The sequence below is a fragment of the Labrus bergylta genome, chromosome 7 (assembly GCF_963930695.1).
Source record: "Labrus bergylta chromosome 7, fLabBer1.1, whole genome shotgun sequence".
Classification (NCBI taxonomy): Eukaryota; Metazoa; Chordata; class Actinopteri; order Labriformes; family Labridae; genus Labrus; species Labrus bergylta.
The window spans coordinates 4,675,075-4,698,743 of NC_089201.1; the positions used below are offsets into that span (position 1 = coordinate 4,675,075).

The following is a 23,669-nucleotide window of genomic DNA, read 5'->3' on the forward strand; positions in this document are numbered from 1 at the left end:
GATCTGGGTGAATCAGACCAGGCTGCTCTTACTTTACGGATGATCTGAGTAATGCATAATAAGGGGCGTGGCTAATCTGATTGACAGACGGGTGTTTTGTAGAGTTCCAATCTATACCCTTAAGCCCTAACACTGAACCCTCATAGACTTTAGGTGTCAGGTCTGCAGTGTGTGAGTGTGTGAGTCTGCGAGTGCTTGAGATGGTATAAAAAATGAGTAATGGGACTGACTATCATGACATCAGATGCTAAACTAGGCCACATGTTGTCACTTTACCTTGTTCAATTTTTCCCATCATGTTTAAGCCTGCTTTGATTCAATTATATGTTTTCCTTTTTCAAACTATATTTAATTCTGCTTCATTGTACAAACATTTGCTTACCTTTGGTAAGGAGCTAGGTGATAAAATCCATGGATGCAGACATCGTTTCCTATATGGGAACCGCCATCGATGGGCTTCAAAACTGTGCTTCAGAAACCAATGGGTGATGTCAATGAGACTGCAACCATATTTTATACAGTCTATGGCTGAGATAGACAGGAGGAGGGGAGGAGACGCTTTTAACAGCTGTGAAATCAAAAGTCAACTTTGACCTCATGTACAACTCATGTATTCCTCTGCTTACAGGTTTGAGCTTTAATGAAATTACCTTTTTTTGTAATTTTTTTGTTTGACTGTATTAAACATTTGTCCCAACTTAACCACTTCCAAAAAAATTTTTGTTTATTTCTAGATTATTATAATTATAATGCAGATATTTAAAAGATAGTCCCCAAAAAGTCTGCATGTATAGTACATCAGCAGTTTTCATCAAAAAGGGTGAAGCTACAGGCATTGTTTGGGCTGGTGTTTATTCAGTCTCTGAGCGTGGAGTGATGGCTGCTTTGCCCGGCAGAGATAAGACATGTGGAGGTTGATGCAGCTCGTGTGAATAATGCATCAGAGATGATGACCCCTCCCTGACCAAGAGATGGACAGAAATAACACTGACGTCAGCCCCGACACTCGCTGCACCATACGACACGGGAGAGGATATAGAGGGGATATTAAGCCTGCAGAGCTTCTTAGGGATCAGCTTCACCTCTCAATCTGCCTGTCGCTCCATCAGGATGGTGGGGGGTGGGGGGGGGGTCTCTGTGTCAGACTTCCTCTCTCTCTCTCTTGTCTTTTCACAGTTACGTGACTGGCATCTGTGAACACTAGGGAGCAGAGACAAGAGGCCACTCACTGGAATGAAATGGGACTGAAGGCAGATATTTTTGCAACCTTTGCACCCTCCCACACACACACACACACACACACACACACACACATACACACAACAGTGCATTTTTCATCAAGTTGGCTATTTGCAATAAGTCAGTGGGTTTCCCATTCCCAGAAGATTTCAGTCAATTATAAAACATATCAGAGGGATCGGAGCTTTATGATTATGGAGACATTTAAACATAATTTTCCCTCCCAAGTGTCCTTGATATCAGCACACTATTTCCCCTCTTTTTTCCTCTTTCAGATTAATTTAAGCTTGGAGGTCATGGGGTGTCTTTTTTGGAGGTCAACCAATGCTCACTGCTCTTTCTCAGCTTGCTGTCTAAATCATCAGGGGAGACTTTGCTTCTCAGGATAATCTGCATGAAAATCTTCAGGAAACGCTCTGCTCTGCCTCCCTCTGCTGTCCACTAATCTCTGCACTCTCTCATACACAGCACTGTAGAGGCCCACTGACACACTGTACTCAAATGCATCATCAATCAATACACACCTTTTTGTGAAGGCACCGTTAATGCTGAACTATAAATACAGGTTTAGGAGTGATATGCTGCCAAAGAGACAACCTCTTTGTCATCCATGTCGTTTCATTCCTCAATTCATAATCCAGACATATGAAAGTTGAGTGTTTTTCACCCTTCTCGTCCATTAAGTGGACTCTGTTATCTGTGTCTTTATTCTCTCTCCCTCCAAAAGTCTAAACAACATTTTTAAATGTCATTTATCTAGGTGTCATTTGTCAGGAAGGTGCTTCAGAACAATTCGAAGGTATGGACAGACCTTCCTTTTTCTTATTCTCAGGTCTGAAAGGCTGTGAAATGGAGAGCAGTGGGCGGCAAAGAGTGAGTCAGGTACCCAAGATAGAATAACCTTTACACACAAAGCAAACAGGTCTCACTCAGCTGACCTTGAAAACTGCTGATTTTCTATGAAGTTGTATAAGTAATCACTTAAAATGTGCTATTTCTTATTGCACCATAGACAAGGATTCAACTCCAATCACCCCATTCCCCTTTCATTTGACATATCAGTCCGATAAATGTACGTAATGCTCTTAAAGTAAGAAACCTCTACAAGGGGAAAAATCCTTTTCACCTTGTTGTTGCACTCAGTCTGCAGAGCTCTGAATTATCTTTACAGGAAAAGCAGAAATAAGCACAAATATTTATTCTTACATACACCAGAGAGAGGAGATGAATTTTATAGTGCATAAAAAAATATATCTGGAACTGTATTTCTATCAGACATATACACACACACACACACACACACACACACACACACACACACAGAAAGCTCTCTTAGTGGAGACTCTGTCCCCTCTGCGTGGGAAAAATGAAGCATTAGAGTGTGTCCCGGCATGGCAGCTGAGAGATGAAAGAACGTCTGACTCCAGTCGCTGAGATCTCCTCCTCCGACGTTTGATCCTGTCTTCCGGTTGGCCGGCAGCTCGAGCACAGCGCAGAGTGCCAAGGCCATGGTGCGGGTAGTAGCATGGAGGAGAGGACAGAGTGGCTTTCACAGGTTACAAACACACATGCACAAACGCACAATCACTCAGAGATAGAGGGGCAGGAGTGATGAATGTACTCGACTGAAATCAGTCTGTGCAGCATGCTCAGTTCAGAACTATGAACCAAATTTACAGTTACATATTATTTATGAGTTACACTATTTATTACTATACACCACGCTGTCTCCCCCAGTCTCCAGTCTCTATGCTAAGCTAAGCACGATAGCCACAATATACAGTTCTGTATTTAACACAGAACTTAGCCTGATATCAGTCCTCTCATCTCACTCTTACTGAGAAAACAAACAAGCCTTTTTTTTACTAAATTTTTTTGAATATTATTCCTTAAGAAACTTCTTTAAATTACTAACATGGAACTATGACACCTAGTGTTTAAAACGTGTACTGCAGTCGAAATTCTAAACATTGTAGAGAGCTGTCTCCCCCCCTCCTCTCTAGAGTCCATGCTCACACAGGTTGCCATGTAGTGGACACTGAAGCTTCAGTGTTTATCCAGCTCTGCATCGGTCTGTAAACCTTTCTGCGTTCTAACCTCTCTCCATTTTTCAAAAACATCTCCAATATTGATCCTAGTTTGAGCACGTTTCTGCTCGTGGAGCTTATTAGAAACATGCAGAGGCTTTTTAGGTCGGGTACAATCACTTCTATCTGAACCACTTCTCTTGACCGCTTCCATCACTACAACACCTGTTGACCTGATAACTGCTCTCATATCTGACAAACTGAGGGGTGTCCAAAACAGCAATGTGGGGGTGTCTTAAAACCGCCTACCTTCTCTGGTCCAAACAAATCCAGAGCATTCAGGAGCAGAATCTAAAGTTAGAAGGAGGACATACTGGCTGCTGCATTGTTGTCAGAGAAGCCAGCACTTCAACATAGCATGTTTCCTTAATGTCTGATCATATAGTAAGGTCACTTTATCATTTAATACACTAGATATCTTACTGATTGGACCTGTGACCCAGTTGTGTATACCTTTACTTTATGTGTCAAATCGCAATCTGAAATGCATCACATTTAAGTACAGTTATAATTGTATTTCTCTACACATGTCTATAGTTACATAAATAACAGATGATTTTATACTCATTATCAAGGAAGCGATTGATCCATTTGGTGTCCATTAACTAAATTACATGAAGCTAGGTCTTTACCAGTCTCTAAATGGTAAATAGACTTGAGCTTGTATATTTCTTTTCTATTCTTCTGACTATTCAAATGATGATGGTAGAGGCTGCTGTGTAGTGAGACCATAGGAAGTAACTAATCCCATTTGAAGCAGCGGGAGCAATTCTGGGTTAAGTGTTTTGCCCAAGGACACATCGAACAAGTTGCTGCAGGAGCTGGGGATTGAACCCTCGACCTTCTGCTTGAGATATGACGACTCTACCAACTGAGACACAGCCGCCCCATTTACAAATGTCCGAATCTGTTAATCCAGACATGAATTTTCTGGACTTTACTACATGTGTAAAAGTGTAATGTCAAGACCTGACTCTCTGGAAATGTTCTGGAGATATGAAAAAAACATCTGAATCCTCGGTTAGCAGTAAAAGCTCAAAGCATCACATAAAGACCAGAGCCTAAAAAACATTTTAAAAGTCCTTTCTTCAAACGTTAACAAATGTGAAATCTAAAATACAGCAACACAAAAAGAGTAGTGTCTTCTTTTCACATTTTCTAACCAAAGAATAGATCAGGTGTCTGTAAATTGCTCTTGCTGTCAGGTTTTAACACTCCATTCATAAATGTTGGCTTGAACACACAATAATCTGCCACATTGGTATTGAAATCAGTTGACAGCACAGCGCTGTTTTGCTTTACAGTGACTATTTCATTTTGAAATGTTTGAATGCTCCAAGCACAGAACATAATTCTAGTTTAATTCAGGCAATCCAGCATCATTAGCGTGCATAAAACCACATTAGGTCTTCCATCGAGAAACACAGTTTAAGTTGTTCACCATTTATAAATAAATATTCCGGGACTTCATGGACATTTAAAGACCATTTAATCATCCGAGCATTAAATTAAAGTCCATAGAGAGACTGAAAGGAGCATCCTAGTTGATTACTGCCAAGAAATAGAAAAAATTTCCTTTTCTGATGGGTGCACACACACACACACACACACACACACACACACACACACACACACACACACACACACACACACACGCACACACACACTGGACGCTGTAACCCCCCCTCACCTCCATGGTCAGCAGGGTGATGGGTGCAGCAGAGAGGAGGTTATTACAGAGCAGCTGTAGAGGTGATGTACTTCATTTATGACAGGAGCTTCACAGCTATCTGCACTCAGGGGCTTATCACCCACAGATCCTCGACTGATGACACATGGTCAACACCAGCAGACTCTTACAGGAGTGTAACAAGGAGGCTGGTTATCTATTTGACGTGAATATGGGTGATAAGACTTGCTTATGTCTTATTTTAGAGCTTCAGTACATCATCATATATTCCACTTATTCAGGGTGTATCATTAAAGTCAGATATGTGAAGTACCGATCAAAAACCGGTGTTTGTTCCTGATGGAATTAAGTAGTATGTCGGAGCTGATGTAGTTTAATCACAGACTGTATAAAACATGGACATAGTCTTTGTGACAGGATTGGTTACTGGGGGTGAAATTTGAAGCCCAATAGTGGCAGTCGCCATATTGAAAAAGGTATTTCTTTCTTTTATTTATTTAAAAAAAGGCACAGTGCAAATGAATGAACATAAACATGTTGATATGCCAGATCGTAGCTATAGGCTTATATCTCAACCTACTGTAAAACCTGGAATATAAATCGCACTCTGTTTAGTTTGAAGGTTTGCCGCTCATAGACAGTGATTGTTCACTGTGCAGCATATGGCCTTTTTATGTCCGTACATCGATTTGTATACTTCTCACAGTATCATAGATCGCAGGGAAGAAAGGTTAACAAAAAATAACAAATAAACATGTTTTATAATTACCTTTAAGATCTATTTTCGCTGTCCAACTCCGTGGATTAAAGCCCAGATAGATTTCTGAATAGGCAGGTTAAGAGTCCACAAGACCTGGAGGCATCAAAAAGTGCAAAAAACTTTCAAATAAAACGTCCTGACCTGCGTTTATATAGTAGATTAAATAAGAGTCAGGCTGTCGTACAATTTTGCCAGAATAGAGACTTATTAAAAAAAATATTGATTTGAGTTGACATGTTACAGTTTAGATCCATGTTGGAAAACGACGACATGACAGAAAATGTTTTGAGCGGTTCAGGATCACCTCGCCGCTCACCTCTGTGTGAAGAGCACCAGAAAACTAAAGCAGCTAAATCAATTAAAATCCCATTAAAGTCAGCACCATTATTGAGGTCATTACCGAGGGGGCGAGACGCCTGATGATGACGGTGGATCAAACAAAATCTAATTAATTCATTTATTCATTAACACGCAGCTCTAATGCAGGCATGGTAAGAGAAATTCAGCAAATCCACAGAAACATCAAAACTTGACATGAGACGGAAACTATGAATATGAGACGTGAACATTACATCAAAGGCGAGTTATTGGCTGCTTTTCAAAGGACGCTGAAACACATGGACACTTCCTGGCTGCACAAAGGACTGCTGCTTTCCTCTAACATGCACACTAGGTGTCAGACTGGCTGCAGAGAAAGGCGAGGAGTGAAAATAAGCAGAACAAGAGGCTGAAAGAGGGTGAGAGAGGGTGAGCATCACAGTCTGTTTCTCTGCTCCATCTCCCACCAGTGGAGCCCCGATAAGAGAGCAGCAGACATTAATGTTTGGTATTGATCCCCTCTCGAATGGCTTGGGGACCAGAGGCCAAGGAAATGACAGAATCATGTGGCCTCCTCAGCCTGGAGATGTGAAGAGGTGTGTGAGTTTCAGTTTTTAGAGGGCAAAAGAGAGACAAAAGGGTTTTAAAAAATGAGGCAGAAAGAGTTGTGTCAGCTGTGTCGTTTGCTTATTTGCGTGCAGAAGACAAAAACTGAAAGAAATGTACACATCTCTAACCTCAAAGCACTTGCTGTATTCTCTTTTTATTCCACGTTTGAGCACTAAACTCTGCATGAATCCAAATATGATGGATGAAATGAAAGATGAGCTCTTTACATTGAGGGGAACATAATTATTATTATTTTTATTATTTCACGGGCTGCAGACGTGTCCCTAACAGGAGGACTCTTATCTCTCTTATTTGCTATTAAACAATTCCTTGACATCAAGCAGGATTTGATTTGAAGTTAGGCTGAGCTGTAGGGGTTTGGGTCACAGGCCGAGGCAGACAGAGACCCAGGTTAGATGAAGAAGAACAGGCGAACTGATTGGACGTGACAGGAGCAGTGTCTTCCTCCTCTGCAACACAGAGAGACTCCCAAATGAAAATTTATACGGCATGGCGCCAGAGGCAGACCTTCACAGGCTGGAGACGGCCGCTGGTCAGTCAGACTTTGGTGAGCCTCGGTGCACATGTGCACACATTAAGACACATAAGCATACACACAGATTAAAGGTAAATAGAATCCAGCCTCAGCTGTTGAAAAATTAAGCCAATACGGAGGTGCAAAAAGCTGCTGTTCCTCGATTGTCCACTTGAGGCAGGCTGAAAAAGTAAAAGAATTCACATCAGGTCGTATATAAAAACAAGAACAAAGAAATTAGCTATAAAGACCTTTTGTTTGTACAAGGCTGTAAACATGTTTATTTCAACTATTCATATATTTGCATGATTGGGGGCGGGGCTGAGTTGATTGACAGGTGTTTGCATTGTAGCTGTTTGCCAAAAGGTTTAAGTTCCACATCAACTCCACCCCTTAGCTGGTTCCTAGATTGAAAAAATACATTTTCCAATATGGGGGCCGCCATCGTTGGGCTTACTTATACTATATGTTGTAACTTCAATCCATCCATCCATCCTTTTTTTCTTACGCTTATCCAGGTACAGGTTGCTGTGGCAGCAGGCTAAGCGAGTTGCCCCAGACTTCCCTCTCCGCAGCATCATTTCCCAGCTCCTCCTGGAGGATCCCAAGGCGTTCCCAGGCCAGATGGGAAATGAAATCACTCCACTGAGCCCTGGGTCTACCTCTGGGTCTCCTCCCAGTTGGACGTGCCTGGAAAACCTCCAGGAGGCATCCTGATCAGCTGCCTGAACCCTCCCTCCAGATGTCCTATGCTCCTCAGCCTTTCTCTAATTTTTTAACTTTCAAAATGGTTTAACAACAAAAGAATGAACCTTTTAAAGCTGCCTTTTCGGTTTTTGTTGGCATGTAGAAGCCACATTATCACCTTACCATCAGTTTCTGCCGCTGCTGTTGCTAGGCAGAAAAGGCTTTACTTCCAACTCTGTGATTGGTGGTCCTGTAAAAAAAAGAAAACACAGGGCACGTTAATACTAATTAAAAAATGACCAATAACAACAACCCTTACAAAGTGGGCTTAAAGCAAACTGTGCTTGAGGTTAAACTAGCTAGCTTTTTCTCACAATGCCACGGGTAAAGTTACGGTTTATGTTATTGTTATGCCGTTAACAACCTGAACACTAGTGCTAGATTGCACTGGTGCTAATATACCCCACAGTAAATATTTTTGGTTAGATACCCTTACCACTTATTGTTCTTGAGGTGTTTAATGGGAGCTTATAGGTCCCCTCTCCTCTAAAACAAACAGATCTGGTAATTTAACAAACAGAAAAACACTGAACAAAGCAGCCTGATGGTGAAAGTCTGTGTCTCTCCCAAAGGAATGAAGCAAACACAGCAGAGAGAAAAAAGTCAAACAAATCTTCTCCATGTTCATGTATTTATTTATGATCTTTCTCAGTCTCTACACGACGTATGCATTTACAGCTTTTCTCATTCATCCTCTTAGTTTGTGATGGGATGGAATAAAAGATGAAACAGTCTTCTTTCTTTTGAGAGATGAACTTTGAATGTATACTGTCTCCTTTATGAGACAGGCGTTCATTTATTCAAACCTGCAGCAAGGACCTGCTAGTAAAAGGGACTCGGTTAAATTGTAATCGGCTCCTATTTGATGCTTCACAGTAACTGAAATTTGGACAGACTGTGGATCAGAGTTGTTACAAAAAGGCAGGCTTCATATTTCTGTTCAATTTTGCTTTTGTGGTAATTTTGTGGCTTGTGTGGTAATAATATAAATATATATTTTAATCGAGTCACAGCACAGAATATTTAGCTTTGGTCGTGTGGCGGGACACATAAAGCTAATATGTGTGTCAACACACTATGTTGTGTACAATGGAGCTGCAAACAGTCCGCACCACTGTCCGCTCCACAGCACACCACAAATACAGCAAGCAGGCATGACGCAGTAAACAGATCTGCACAAGCAGCGAACATATTGTCAGTCAAATATGTTTCTTTGGTCGGGTGGGTAAGCTCAATTCAAGCTGCTTTTTTATGATTTATTTTTAGGCTTTTTGGGGCCTTTAATGTAGAGATAGGACAGTAGAAAGAGTCAGAAATCAGGAAGAGAGAGAGTGGGGAAGGAAGCCACAGGTTAGATTCAAACCCTGGTCGCCCGCTTGGAGGACAACAGCCTCTGTACATGGGACGTGCGCTCGACACTACCAGTGCCCTAATTTTAACTGGCTTTTAAAAAGCTGCTGCAGATCGCTGCCAGTGAAATCCCTCTCCCATGTTGAAACTTGGACCAGTGTTATGTTTGCAGAGAAAGGCTCAGGGTGTGATGTCACTGGACAGGGTGTACAGTGAATGAAGATAATGCAATCCTGTTTACAGCATAGCAGTACCAGCCACACACACACACACACACACACACACACACACCACCGACCACTAACATCCTTCCCAGGAAAAAAACATGTTTATGCAAAGAGGAAATGTAATATCCCTAATGCAAATCTGAATCAGTAAATAGTGATTAACTGGTATTGAACCGACCACAGTCCTGGTGTTGTGCAGAGCTCCCAGCAGGCCTTGTTTTTCTTTATGGGTTATTTTTTGCCTGGCATGAATCACAGGTACATTTCTCAACCAAAACCACACACACACACACACACACACACACACACACACACACACACACACACACACACACACACACACACACACACACACGTACACACACGTACACACAGCTAAGTCCTGAATGTGGAAAATGGAAGAGTGTTTGGTTGATTTGTCGTAAACAGATTTGACGTAAAGTACACTCCATTCACCAAGTAGTGTTTGATTAACGACTGGCAAGAGAGAAGGAAGCAGCCAAGGAAAGAGTGCACACTGAGGAATAAGAAAAAAAATGGATGGTAGGAGGAGGAGAATGAGCTAAATGAGAGGAAATGGGTATGATGTTTGACGGGCGCTGCAGTGAGAGAGAGGACGTGGAGAGGGTGGAGGAGTATGCCAGAGAGACGAGTTTATGTGCTGGATGTTGAAAATTGACTTTGAGTGGCACTACTAGTGTTGGGGAAGCTACTTGTAAAATGTAGTGAGCTAAGCTTCCAGTTACTCTGAGCGTCACTACACTGAAGATACCTCCCGAGAAATATAGCAGGCTGAGCCACAGAAACAGGGACAATTAGCTTAAGCCATTTTACATTTAAATTGAGACACAGTTATTTATAATACACCTACATACATTTGAAGCCTTTTACAGAAATGTAACATTTAATCTAGAAACATGCTTTTATTTTGAAAGGGAAAATTAACTTTCAGCTGTTCAAACGTTATGACTGTGACTTTTTAGTGGAAAAAAGACATAACGGATTTGCAAGTGAAACATTTAAGAGTGGGTTGTGTCATTTGGACGACTTTGTAAAACACATTGCTGATAATTATTTCCTACAGAGCAATTTACAGATAACTGCACGGAGACTTGCAGACTGAGTGTGTGTGTGTCTGTGTGTGGAGAAGAGAACTAAATTAGGTTTACTCCCACCTTATCATCTCTACTCCAATCAGACTTTAAAACCAGAAACAGGCTCAGAAAGCTCCGCCCTGTTTATGACTCAGCACACACCAACCAGGAAACAGACTCAGTCTTTTTCTCCGTGGATCCAAACACAGTGGCACCCAAGGACAGAAGATAATCCGAGAAATAAACAATACAGCCTCCACAGACTGAGAGGACAGCTTCTGGAGGGAATACTGGGACTACTGGAATACTGAAACTTCACCTGTTACTGACGGCACACGGTACAAAGCTTTAGAAAACACAAGTGTCAAAGTGAAAGTAAGTTTCAGAAAGCTCGGAGAAGGAGGGAGTGAAACCTGAGCTGTCTGACCAGTTTGAGCCGGCTGCCTGTCCAGAGTTTTACTTCACTTAGAGGAAAATGGCGTCTTTTCCCGAGGAGGATCTGTGCTGTTCTGTCTGCCATGACGTCTTCAAAGAACCAGTGATTCTGTCATGCAGCCACAGCTTCTGTAAAGCCTGTCTGCAGAGCTGGTGGAGAGAGAAGCCGACCCAGCAGTGTCCAGTCTGTAAGAGAAGATCTTCAAAGATTGAACCACCTTGTAACTTGGTATTAAGGAACCTTTGTGAGGCCTTCTTAATAGAGAGAGATCAGAGAGCTTCATCAGACTCTGAGGCTCTCTGCAGTCTGCACTCTGAGAAACTCAGACTGTTCTGTCTGGATCATCAGCAGCCAGCGTGTCTTGTCTGCAGAGACTCTAAAAAACACACCAACCACACATTCAGACCCATCGATGAAGCTGCACAAGATCTCAGGGAAGAGCTCCAGGAATCACTGAGGCCCTTAAAAGACAAACTGGGGCATCTTTTGGATGCCAAGGAAAATTGGGATGAAACAGGTAAACACATCAAGGCTCAGGCTGCAAACACAGAGACGCAGATACAGAAGCAGTTTGAAAAGCTTCACCAGTTTCTAGAAGAGGAAGAGGAGGCCAGACTCTCTGCACTGAGGGAGGAAGAGAGGCAGAAGAGTCACTGGATAAAGGAGGATTTGAAGGCTCTGAGCAGAGAGATAGCAGCTCTGTCAGAAACGGTTAAAGCCACAGAGGACGAGCTGAGAGCTGAAGACGCCTCATTCCTGAAGAACTACAAGGCTACAGTGGAAAGAATTCAGCAGAGCCCCCTGCTGGAGGATCCACAGCTGCCCTCAGGAGCTCTGATAGATGTGGCCAAACACCTGGGCAACCTGAGCTTCAGAATCTGGAACAAGATGATGAACATGGTCTCCTACAGTCCTGTGATTCTGGACCCAAACACCGCTGGTGCAGACCTCAGTCTGTCTGAAGATCTGACCTGTGTGAGACGAGGAGAGAGGCAGAATGTTCCTGATAATCCAGAGAGGATTAAAAATTGGTCTGTCCTGAGCTCTGAGGGCCTCAATGCAGGGACTCACAGCTGGGATGTCGAGGTTGGACAGAACACATGGTGGGACGTGGCCGTGTGTGAGGAGCCTGCAAACAGAGTAGAAGACATAGACTCTGGATTATGGAGAATATCCTTTGATGGTGATCAGTACAGAGCATGCAACCCGTCACTTCATCGCGTAGATCTGTCAGTGAGAGGACGACCTCAGAGGATCAGAGTGTATCTGGACTGGGACAAAGGAAAGCTGTCGTTCTCTGATCCTGACACCAACACACACATACACACCTTCACACACACTTTCACTCAAAAGCTGTTTCCATACCTTTGGACTTTTGAATCACATCCTCTGGAGATATTACCAGTGAAGCTCTGTGTAACGCGCCAGAGGTAGGGGTGCTGCAGCGACCCCCAAAATCATGTTCCACTAATCCCATCAGCTTTAAAAACAATTAAAAAACTACAGTTTTTCATGATATGTCGACATATAGTAGTCGACACTGACTGGTGTGATCGCTTTTTTAGCAGTCTGTATGTTGTTTATAACGCCTCACACACCTCACACATTGAAGTGTTTAGAAGAGGTTTTAAATGCAGTCATAGCCATCAAATCAGTTTGATTATGCTGTCATACTAGGCAGATTAACTAGATGCTACCCTATATTTTAAAGTTAACTTGACTATTCTTTTAAAAGCTTTAGAACAACTTCTGATGTTGCCAAAATCCAATTTACCTAAAGATGCACCACTCAGCTCTGCTGCTCACTTTTGTCTTGAATTGAGGAGTTGCACTGCATAAGGTTTATTTACTAAACATGAGATATGTCTTGCATATAGAGAGTATGTACATGACGTCATGTTAGGCGACTGCACTTAGAGCCAGTCGGTGGCAGAAAGTTCGTACTGCTGTCAGGAATCAATAAGAAGAGAGCGAAAATGGATTTAATTCAGCTGAAAAGTTCAGTCTTTTCTGTAAATGAGTCTCTTGATGATCTTCTCTGTGGGCAATAAATCCTCAGCTGATGTAAAGTTTTTATAAAAAGGATTCACAAGGTTGCGTTGATGAAGTCACAGGAGGAAGCCATGCGGTTACAGGATCACATACTGTAAACAGTCCATGCATATACATCACATCATGGAGCTTGCATTCTAACCTACACATGATTGATTGATAATATAATCAGAACACCCCCTACTGATATCTTGTGTTGACGTTTTTATCAATCTGCCCTCTTCTCAAATCAATGAAGGTTAAGGACATTTTATTCTGCTAGCTGTATGATGTTTGATTTGCTTGTTGTGATCAGTTTCTTTGCTAAAGGGGACATATTATGAAAAAAACACTTTTACAGTGTTTTTGAACATAAATTTGGGTAACCTGAGTGTCTACAGACACACAAAATGTGAAATAAACCCATCCTGTCCTTTGTTTGTGGTCTGCTTAAGTCTTACAACACAGAGAAAAATGCTCCATTTCTAATTTGCTCTCCTTGTGACATCACAGTGGGATTCTGGTAAAAAATAATATCCCCTCTCCTGATATCTTCACCCATGGACTCCACCCCCAACCTAGAACAAAACTTTTGAGCAGGTCCACCATTTTTATTCTCGCTAGTGAAGGAGTGATGTCTACTGGGAAAACTCAGGGGGCTCATTGCATTTAAAGAGACACACACACCAAAACAGAGCGTTCTGAGAGAGCTGGTTTATACAGAGTCACAAACCTCCTCTGGTGCTTGATTCATGTTATAGCATCAAAGTTTCATTTAGACCACAGGGGACTGTTTGAAAAGCTGGAGAAGTGGAATAATATGTCCTCTTTAAATACCATGTAAACAGCTCGTGTGTGGTGAATTCATTGAATGGATTTTTTTAGCTGTGTGAAGAAACAGAACATTTCTGGCAATCATTGAAGTCACGATGACAACGTGTAATAAAAGGCAGAGATTATGTTGGTGTGTGTGTTATCTATTTAAAGGTGTTTTAGGGAAAAAGTGTTTTTTATGTAAGATACATTGACCTTATTGTATTTAAAAATTTATAATTTGTACAATTAATATAATATTATAAATGTGTAACCTTCATGCTGAGAATGTTTACCTTATGGTGACTTTTTAGAAACTCCATATTTGACATAATGTTGGGCCTCATTCAACAACCGTCCTGAAGAAATAATGTTTTCTTAAATCCTACTTACAAACTTTTATAAAAGGTTCTGGGATTCATCGTTTTCTTATGTGGAATTTCTTCTTAGGTAAGAACACAATTTATGAACACTCAAGATAAACTCTGACGCACATCTGAGTCCTGACCGGCTCGTGCTAAATGACCGATTATTGCATTTTAGTAAAATCAATAAAATACACATGACACTTCAATTCAAATTCACACACATTAATTATGTTTATTGCATCCCATGCATCTTTTTTTGTAACCATTCCTCACACTGCTGAATGTTTTGATTTTCTAGTTTGACCCATGTCCAATCTGTTAACATGGAGGCATGTGCTATACTGCAGCCTGGCAGTAAGTGGAGCTCCAAACGTTTTAGCTTCACTCTTAGGAAGCTCTCATGTCTTCCATTTTTTATACAGATCATGGACTTTGAAAAATACAAAGGTAAATCTACTGTTACTCTGATTTAGAAAACAGATGCACTACCAGCAAGCTACTGAAAATATATTCAAACTGCTAACTGAGTCATGCTGTTAACGCTCCACAGTACTGTGAGTCTCCTACTCTACTCCTACTTTGTTACACACACACACACGCACTCACTCACACACACACACACACACACACTTACAGAGACGCACTCACCCACACACACTCTCACTCTCCATTGGTCAGGCCGAGACCAAAGGTGGCTGAGGTTGCCATGGCGACATCCCACCAGAACGGTAATTACAATTAGCATCCCATCTAAATGACCACCTCTCCCTCCTCTCCTCCTGTGTCTCATGGGTAATTACAGACTTCAGCTCAGCTCAGGCGAGCACTGCAGTTGGCCTCTTTTTTTATTTCACAGCTAAATAATCCAGTCTGGAAACAATGGAGGTAAAAAAAGAAAGAAAGAATGATTTTCTTCAAGGCCAAGAGGCTCTTTGCTGTTTTACATCATGTTAATGTTCCCGTGTTTTCATCAGCTTTATAATCAATATGCGGCGCACATTTGTGCAGTGAACTGATCACCAAAACAACTTCCTTATTCATGCATTCACTACTCAGGCCCGCTGAAAGAATCATACATAGTGTTTTGATGATACATTTTATTAACATGAGCTCCTGCCGCATAGACGCTGTCTAGGAGGGACTCTGTGTGGTGGCTGCAAAATGAAAGAGCAGGTAGAATTCCAGGTTACAAAGGTGTGTGGTGTCTTTACTTGTCTGTTATCGCAGGAGAGGAGGAAGAGAAGAAGAGAGGAGGGAAGACTGAGACCCTCTCTGTATGTTCAGGCTGAAAAAGAGGATCATGTCGCAGCATGTGCAGCGGTCAAGGAGTCAGAGGAACTGAGAGTGATACAGTGATAAGGAGAGTGAGTGAGACACAGCAGAGTGGCAGAGGGGGTCAATGCATTTTGGTCGCAGGAATTAGAAAAATGAAGGAGGAGTGAGGATATGCAAAAATGGGAGGATGACTCCAAAGCATGTTTAACTCCTCTGAAGCTGACTGTTTCAATACGTCATGTTGGAGCTTGTTTCTGAAGAGAAGAGTTTCACTTGATCGATGACGTCTCAAGCTTCATTAAACAGTTAGACAGTTCAGAAAGTTTGGATGATTAGTAGAACTTAATCATATCTACTTGATTAGTAATCTCTATATACAGATTCTACATTTCAACTCTAGAATCTGAACTCAGGGGTCTGGACTTCAGTCAGGAAAGTGTTCTGGTTTCTGTTTATAGTTTGTAGTTCAAGTAGTATTGACCAATCACATATCAGTAGGATTTGGTGTATGCAAGTCAAAGAGTCCGTGGAGAGCAATAGCTGGCGTGTTGAATCCACCATAATGAAGTCCCGGCTCCCATTGGCAGGAAATGACGAGAATTTATTAATCTCTAACCAGATATCTGCATGAAAGTTCAGTTAACAGTTTGTGTTGGATCAGAAATTTTAAGTTGACTGAACAATCTGCTTGATGGTGTGTCAGTGTTTCCCAACTTCCTAGAATGCAACCTCCATTCAGCAGTCAATTTAAAACTAGCTTTCTTCTCCTCTTGAGGAAAGACCTGACAATGCATCATGATGTTTTAAATCAGCAAACTTAAGACCTGTTAGTAGCAAGTAACTCGCAGAAAATCCTGTTTCCTTTTGGGTTCATGCAGCTGCAGTAAACCGGTGAAAAAATATTCAAAGCTTTATGGCCACCATTATGCGAACACAGGGACATCTGATTTCTTGTAAAACTCACTGTGTAACTTACTATTTACAGTTAAACTGAGACTCACCAGAAACACATGAACGGGTGCTCCTCCAGGGAAACCAAGAAATGAATGCGTTTATTTATATATAAAGATATGAATTAGAACCCACCATAATTAACACCATTAAGCGTAAGCTGCGGTAAAACGGTGTCCTACATTTTTGTGTTAGCATGCTAATGTTAGCGCTCTTCAGTTAGCTCGTAGCTTCATATAGAACATAAAGTGCTATAAGACACTTAAGTGACATCCAAATAAGCAGTGTGTATGTTATTCTTCTTTTCTCCAGTCTTTGACGAAAACAGCTTCATACAAAAGGCCGTCCCGTCCAAGTAACCAAACCCATGACAACAACACATCCAGCGGGACTCGAGCTTCTCATTCACTGTAGACAGTCATGACTCAGATAGACATTTACAAGATGGATAGACTTGATTTCTGCTGTATTTGTGTGTAAAATATCGCACATTCTGCCTTTAAATATGCGTCTAAAACAATAACCATCAGTGAGCTGTGTTTGTGTGTCAGAGGGTCATGGAGGTCTGCTTTGAGTTTTACAAGAAATCAGATGTCCCTGTGTTCGCATAATGGTGGCCATAAAGCTTTGAATATTTTCCTGCACGAATAGAAAGAGAGCTTGGAAGGGCTTCAGTCACCCGTCAGTACAAAACATTTCATTTTGTGGCATTTTCACAACCTTTATATCTACTCTGCATACGTATTTTTACTTTTTCTTTTTTGACAGATTTACATCAAGAACGGAGTGTGCTGATACTCAGGTATTGGCTCCAAGATGGAGCATGTGTATCATCACACTAAAGGCCTGCCGGGAATATGTTATGAGAGATTGTTCCACCTGTTTGAAAAGCAGCAGCGATGCAGATCCAGAACCAGAGACCAGGGACAGAAGACTTGCAATGACCTCTGCACAGAAACACGTCTGAATTCAGAGTGAAGAAGCACATGGAATACAATCGACCCATGAAGGGTGCAGAGAAACAGTTGCTGAGGATGTAAATGGACATAAAAGATGAGCAAGTGAATGTGGACATGCATATAAGAATCACATTATTAAAATAAACACTGCGTGGATGAATATTTATGGGTGTCAGAGCCGGAGCAGATGAAAAGAAATGAATACAGAGGATTTAGTGGTGGCTGTCAGGAGAGTGAAGGAGATGAGACAAAGAGAAGGCAGGCAAGAAATAAAAGGTATGAGTGAGAGAGACGACATTAGGAGAAAGAACAGAAGGAGATGACGGGAAAGGTGATATTGGGGTGTAAAAAAAATACGAGCATCGGTAGGTGAGGAAGGCAGACGCCACTCTCCTCCTTTTCCCTGGATAACAGGACAAAGCTGCTCCAAGACACTCCTCCTCTTCCTTTTAGTGTCCACATAACACGAGGGAATCAGGTGCCTCAGAAATACCAAAAAACACCATCCTGTCTACACCTCCACCCACCAATCACACCTCTGCTGCCCCCTCCGTCACCCCAATCCTCCAGCTGTCATCCTTCAGGTCATTATTCCATTCAGCGGGCCCAGCACCCCAGACGGTCAAATCACCTCCACAAAAGACGGAGGAGTCGCAGAGTCTGTCCTGTTGTAATATTCCTGTCCAGTCCAGCGGGTTTGATCATGGCTAAGTCCTCAATCTCTCCATCCCGGGGCCTCTGGGACAGAAATACTTCAGGAGGTAGAGCTCTGGAGGAATACAAACTGAGCTGTTTAAAGCCTGACAGCCTTCACAAGCTGCTGATGTTTCCTCGAGACGCTGATCCATGGAATATGGTTAGTGTGTTAACATGCTCACTCAAATCCTGAGGCCTTCATTAAGAAATAACATCAATCTATCCAGATATCATTTTGTTATGTGGCATTATTAAGGCTTACAAACCAATATGCTCACACAGCTTTGTTTATCAGCTCTGTAAGTCAACCCAGGGTTCGCTGATATAGCCATGAGCGTGTCCACCTTAAAGGGGCGGAGTTTGCATCATGTAACCTTTTGCAAACATTGACTACTTTACTGTCAGCAGGTCAGGGTGTTTTTATAAATATATCCCAAACTATGGTATTATATACATTTTAAGATAATAATTATTAAGGATGTCAAGCAATTTCATTTTCTAAATTGTAATTTTCGCTGAATTTTAAAATTGAATCGCAATTTATCACATTTCTCATGAATAACCAAGCAGCAAGCCGATGAGGAAGTGCAAAATTCTGCAGTTCGTCGAGCGTCCACTTGAGGCTGGCTGCAGAAGCACAGGAAGTCACATACACAACCATTCAAAAAAGCTGGTTTTACAGCAGAAAATAACATGTTTACAGCCTGGTACAGTTATTGTTCTCATCGGCACACACTCTACGGGGGGTACATTTTTTAATAAAACATCCGTTTTGATTTTATGAACTATATGTGTTATCCATAGTTAGGTGCACAGCTGACCTGATTGACAGGTGGGTGTGATGTAACGGTTCGTTAAGAGGTTTAAAACCCGCCTCAGCTCTCGGCCTGTCGTTAGGTTGACTGAAAGTTAGACTGAGACAGGATTTCCAGCATGGAAACCTCCATCGATGGGACTCCATAGTCCCCTGCAGGAACAGATGGGTGATGCCACTCAGGCTTCATCCATGAACATTTACGGTCTGTGGCTGGACAGGAGTTGACAAAAAAAAACCTTTCGAAACAGCGTTGTTCTTTTTACATCATGTCCAGCCTCCTGAGGCCCCTCGCAGTCCGACGGGAAAAGTCTCCCACTGTTGGGGTCAGCCTGTTTGAAATTGTCTTAAAATTTTTCAGGAGTAAGTTTGTGAAAACGAGCAAAGTCTGCGATGCGTTACAGGCCTGAGGTTAAACAGATCACTGGCAGTCAGTGCGCCTGCTTTTTAATCGTGGCTGTCGGTTTATCTCACTTTCAATCAACATTATTATCCCTGCTCCTTTAAAGAGCCTGGTCAGTTATGATACTCCGGGATAAAAATAGATAATTACACATTCTAGCAGAATCCTTCGAAGTAAAACAGGAAACGTTTGACTTTCTATCTTCGTGTCTACACAGCAGTCATAATCAAAGGAGGCTCTGTAAGAACTTTTCTGAGAAACACAGATTTAACAGACAGGAGAGGCTGTCCTCTGCACGATATCAAATAAAACTGTGTCAGCTACATTCTCCAGCCATGTAGCTCAACTTCAATCTGACAGCTGCAGAAGTAAAGCACAGAACAGGCGCATTTTATTCCTACAGTATAAAGTGAATTCACTCACTTGACTTAACTAAATCAATGTTATTTGACTCAGAGTGCCCGTGTGCACAGCAGTCTGCTGGGAGTTGAACATTTTTGTAATTCAACAGACTCTTTATGGGTGTGTTAATGCTGCTGTCTGATTCAATCACTGCAGAGAGAAACTGCAACACACTACCGTAGCAATACTGGCTAAAAGCAACATCAACTGTACGATATATAAAACATGCAATCCAGCATGACACTTTAGTGAAGAGACGATCTTAAATCTTAAACGCCAAAGACGCCAAAGAGAGATTTTTTTGTGCACTTTATGAGGGAATGCAGGCAGATGCCTCCTGCAGACGTGGCTAGAAGCACAGCTCACACTGATTAATTTCAGGTAAAATGTCAAAACAGGTCTGCTTCATGCTTTTGTGTGTGTGTGTGTGTGTGTGTGTGTGTGTGTGTGTGTGTGTGTGTGTGTGTGTGTGTGTGTGTGTGTGTGTGTGTGTGTCTGAGCGTGTGTGTGCAAGCTGAAAACAAAGCGCAGCAGCAGAGCAGTGTTTCCAAAGAGCATTGATTTTTCCTCCAGCCAGCTTCCACCCTCTCTGACATTTCACATACACTGTATGACCCAAAGCCAATATACCAGATGATGAAAGCCAGGGACGCTGTGTGACCTTTGACCCCTGTCTGATGCATGTCTCAGCCTAGCATTAGCTGTGACTGCGGCATCCTGGGATACTGTTATATTCTGATAGATCCGGATCTCGTCTTTCCTTTTGCATGTTAGCAACAGCTGTATTCGTTCTGCTTCAACGTTTTCTTTTCAGTGTTTGCCTCTTTTTCTTTTTCTATTCTGTTCTGCTCCACTCACACTCTCCTTTTTCCTCCACCCTGCTCTCTCCTCCATCCCGCTTTGCTCCTTCACGCTCCGTTCCCTGCCCTCCGTACATCGCTCCCCTGTATCAGGTTCAGCTGTGGGATCTGAGGATGAGGACACCAAAGCCCCAAAGACTGTTCTGAAATCACAGAGCGTAAACTTGTGCAGAAAACACACATCATCCTTTCACAATACAGGGTCACACACAAACACATGCACACACACACAAACACAGGCCATCTCCCCAGGCTCTGATGGAATAAGTTGGAGAGGGTTTAATTTTGGATTGTAAGAGAAAATACGGCTGTGACTTTTTTCTTTTCAAGGCTTTTGGATAAAATTCATTAGTTACTGTGTAAAATAGGATATTTCTTTATGGTTCAAAAGTGGTTTTTGTTTGGAAATACTCCTCTTGTAGGTTTGTTTTAACCTCTGATTGTTTTAGTGCTTTAAATCGATTAGAGACTGTGATCATTCAGAGTCGATTACATTTTAGAAATTCTGTCAACAGAGCTCGGCTCACGTTCGTCGGTCCTTAATTTTTATTTTTAATTTGAAAAAAACATGATTCTGATAAATTTGGTTTCTGTTAAGGTCCAGACCTCGCTTGTACATGGTCAGATGGATCTCTGAAACCAAAGCACCTCCTGCACTTCAGAGAGCTTGTTCAGGGGGGGTTGTTGCAGAGGGAATTTTTGTAGATGTTTTTTCTGGGCCAGAAGGACTTTGTGGCGTCAGAGTAACTGGAAAGAGGGGTGGAGAGGTCCTCTGTAATCCGGGTGGAAGGGGTGAGAGGGGGTGAGAGGGGTCCTCTGTGATCAAGTATGAAAATGGAGGTTAAGATGAATACATGTCTGTCTTTACTCCGAGGGACCTTTTAAATGGGAATCAATTTCACAGTGCAGAGTAAGAAAACATGAAGTGTAATTTAAACCTTTGTATGGCTTAAGTGATAATTGGATATAAAATCCATTTGAGGTAAAAATTAACTCAGCCTGAAGGTGTTCAAACGCTTCATTTTCATAGCTGAGATGTGCAGCCCAGAAACCCTGATAACTGCTCAAGAGGTTCGAGGAAAATTATCAGAAATTATTTCATCACAAAATAAAAAATGCAACTTCTCGTGCAGAAATTACATCTATGTTTTAAGATGGAATTCCGCTTTTCTTGTAAATGGCCTTAAAGGTCATGAAACGGACCACCTTGTTCCTGCAGAGGTGCCAGTTCACTCCCTGAGAACTGCTGAGGTACCCTCGAGCAAGGCCCTGAACACCCAACAGCTCCTTCATCCTGGTTAAATTCACCCAGGATTGACCGGGCTTTTTAAGATTCCTGATTTTAAACACATAAAATCATTAAAGATGGCTCCTGCGATTTTGCAGCCAGTTTTTACAAAGCCCAGAAAACAAACCTGTTTCTGTTTTTTCTTAATAACACACCAGATGATTTTATTCCGAATTTGCACAATTTTAACAATCGACAACAACTACTTGCTTTCAACAATCGGTTGAAAGCGTCCCCATGTCTGGGGTCTCGATTTTTTTAAACATCGGTTAAGATGTGAAAATCGTCTAGTGTGTGTAGACAGCCTTAGCAGCATGACATTTTGGCACGGGTACAATAAAAGAGTCTTTCCACAGATGAGGAACCCTGAGAAGATGAAGAGAAATGTTAAACATTTGGCAAAAAAAAAAACCTCAGCTGTACAGCACATCTCAAGAACACGACCTCGAACAGCGCCAGAGCCTGGATGCTTCGAGGTCGTGTTTGTCTATTAATCTCAGAGATTAATAAGCATATCTTCTTCTAAAGCAATATGCCACCATTTTGCTTACAAGTATCATATCATATGAACCTTATTGCTTTATTGTGGTGGTACAGACATACACCTATGTAATGTAATTGCAGCGAGAAATCAGGGATCGAACCCCATTTTCAACTTTTGGACCTTTTTTTGGATAGGACAGTCGAAGAGAGAGGAAACGTTGAGTGGAGATAGGAGGGGGATGACATGCAGCAAAGGGACTGAGGTCGGATGTCAGGCTATCAGCACCCCGACATTTTCCACATTTAAGACCAACCTCAAACAATGGCTAAAGGCGGCAGTTTTGACTGAAAAAATGCACAGTGTATTTTTTTTAAATATCTGTATTCAGACAGAGTCTTTTTAATGCTCCTTGTGTCTGTTACCCGACTCATTACTTAAGATGTAAATTAGCATTCTTGCAAACACCGACATGTTTAGATCTTATTTTTCAAGTAAACAAACAAAGAAAAAGAGAGCTTTATCCCTGACTGACACAGCAGGCAACAACTGATGGTGTGAATATCAAATCCACTTCCTCCTCATCACTCTAAAAAGATGAATCCTTCAAAAAGGAAAAACAAACTTTTTAAAAAGAGTTGTTAAAACTCTGAATGCTTCTCGCTCATGACTGATACTGTGCACAGCAGAAGTTCAATAAAGACGCCACGAGCTCCTCTTCTCTCGCTGCGAGAAGAAAAAGAAACACTCAGTGAAGTGGTGGATTATGCTCACTCACTGAGAGCTGTAGTAATTTCTTTTGGCATATATCCCTGAATTCTGACTTAGTCCATCCGGTCTTGGCATCACATCCAGCCATGGCAAACTCAATTTGCTGCGCTTATTCCTCCAACCTTGCTTTCTTTCTTGTTTTCTGTCTTCAGCCTGCAGACGGAGGGAAGTGAGCCGGCCTGAACGCTTTGATGTCGTCTTAAGAAAGAAATCTGCCTTTCATAAGCGCCCCGTGTTTTTTTTCAACCCAAACTGATCAGGATAAGTATCGCAGAGTGTGCCGCTTTAATACTTCTGTCCCCGCAGGGAGGGTCTCATAGCAGGGTGCTACTCTCGATCCACTCTGATACCTGACATGTTTTTTAATGCAAACTAAAGAGGGCACGCATTCAACATTTAGAAGTAAATGTCCCCTGACATCACCAATGAAATCAAAGAACACAAGTCTTCTCCAGAGTGTTTGTT

The 23,669-nt window shown here is 41.9% G+C and overlaps 1 protein-coding gene across 1 annotated transcript; it reads left to right on the forward strand.

The window, feature by feature from the left end:
• The first annotated feature begins 10,807 nt into the window (after positions 1-10,807).
• Positions 10,808-14,082, forward strand: trim35-40 (tripartite motif containing 35-40). The gene has a single exon (XM_020651102.3). The coding sequence runs from the start codon at positions 11,132-11,134 to the stop codon at positions 12,524-12,526; it is 1,395 nt and encodes a 464-aa protein (XP_020506758.2). The 5' UTR covers positions 10,808-11,131; the 3' UTR covers positions 12,527-14,082.
• The last annotated feature ends 9,587 nt before the right edge of the window (positions 14,083-23,669 follow it).

Bases quoted from the DNA above. Each gene is read 5' to 3' on its own strand.
- trim35-40 (XM_020651102.3), top strand. From the start codon at position 11,132: ATGGCGTCTTTTCCCGAGGAGGATCTGTGCTGTTCTGTCTGCCATGAC.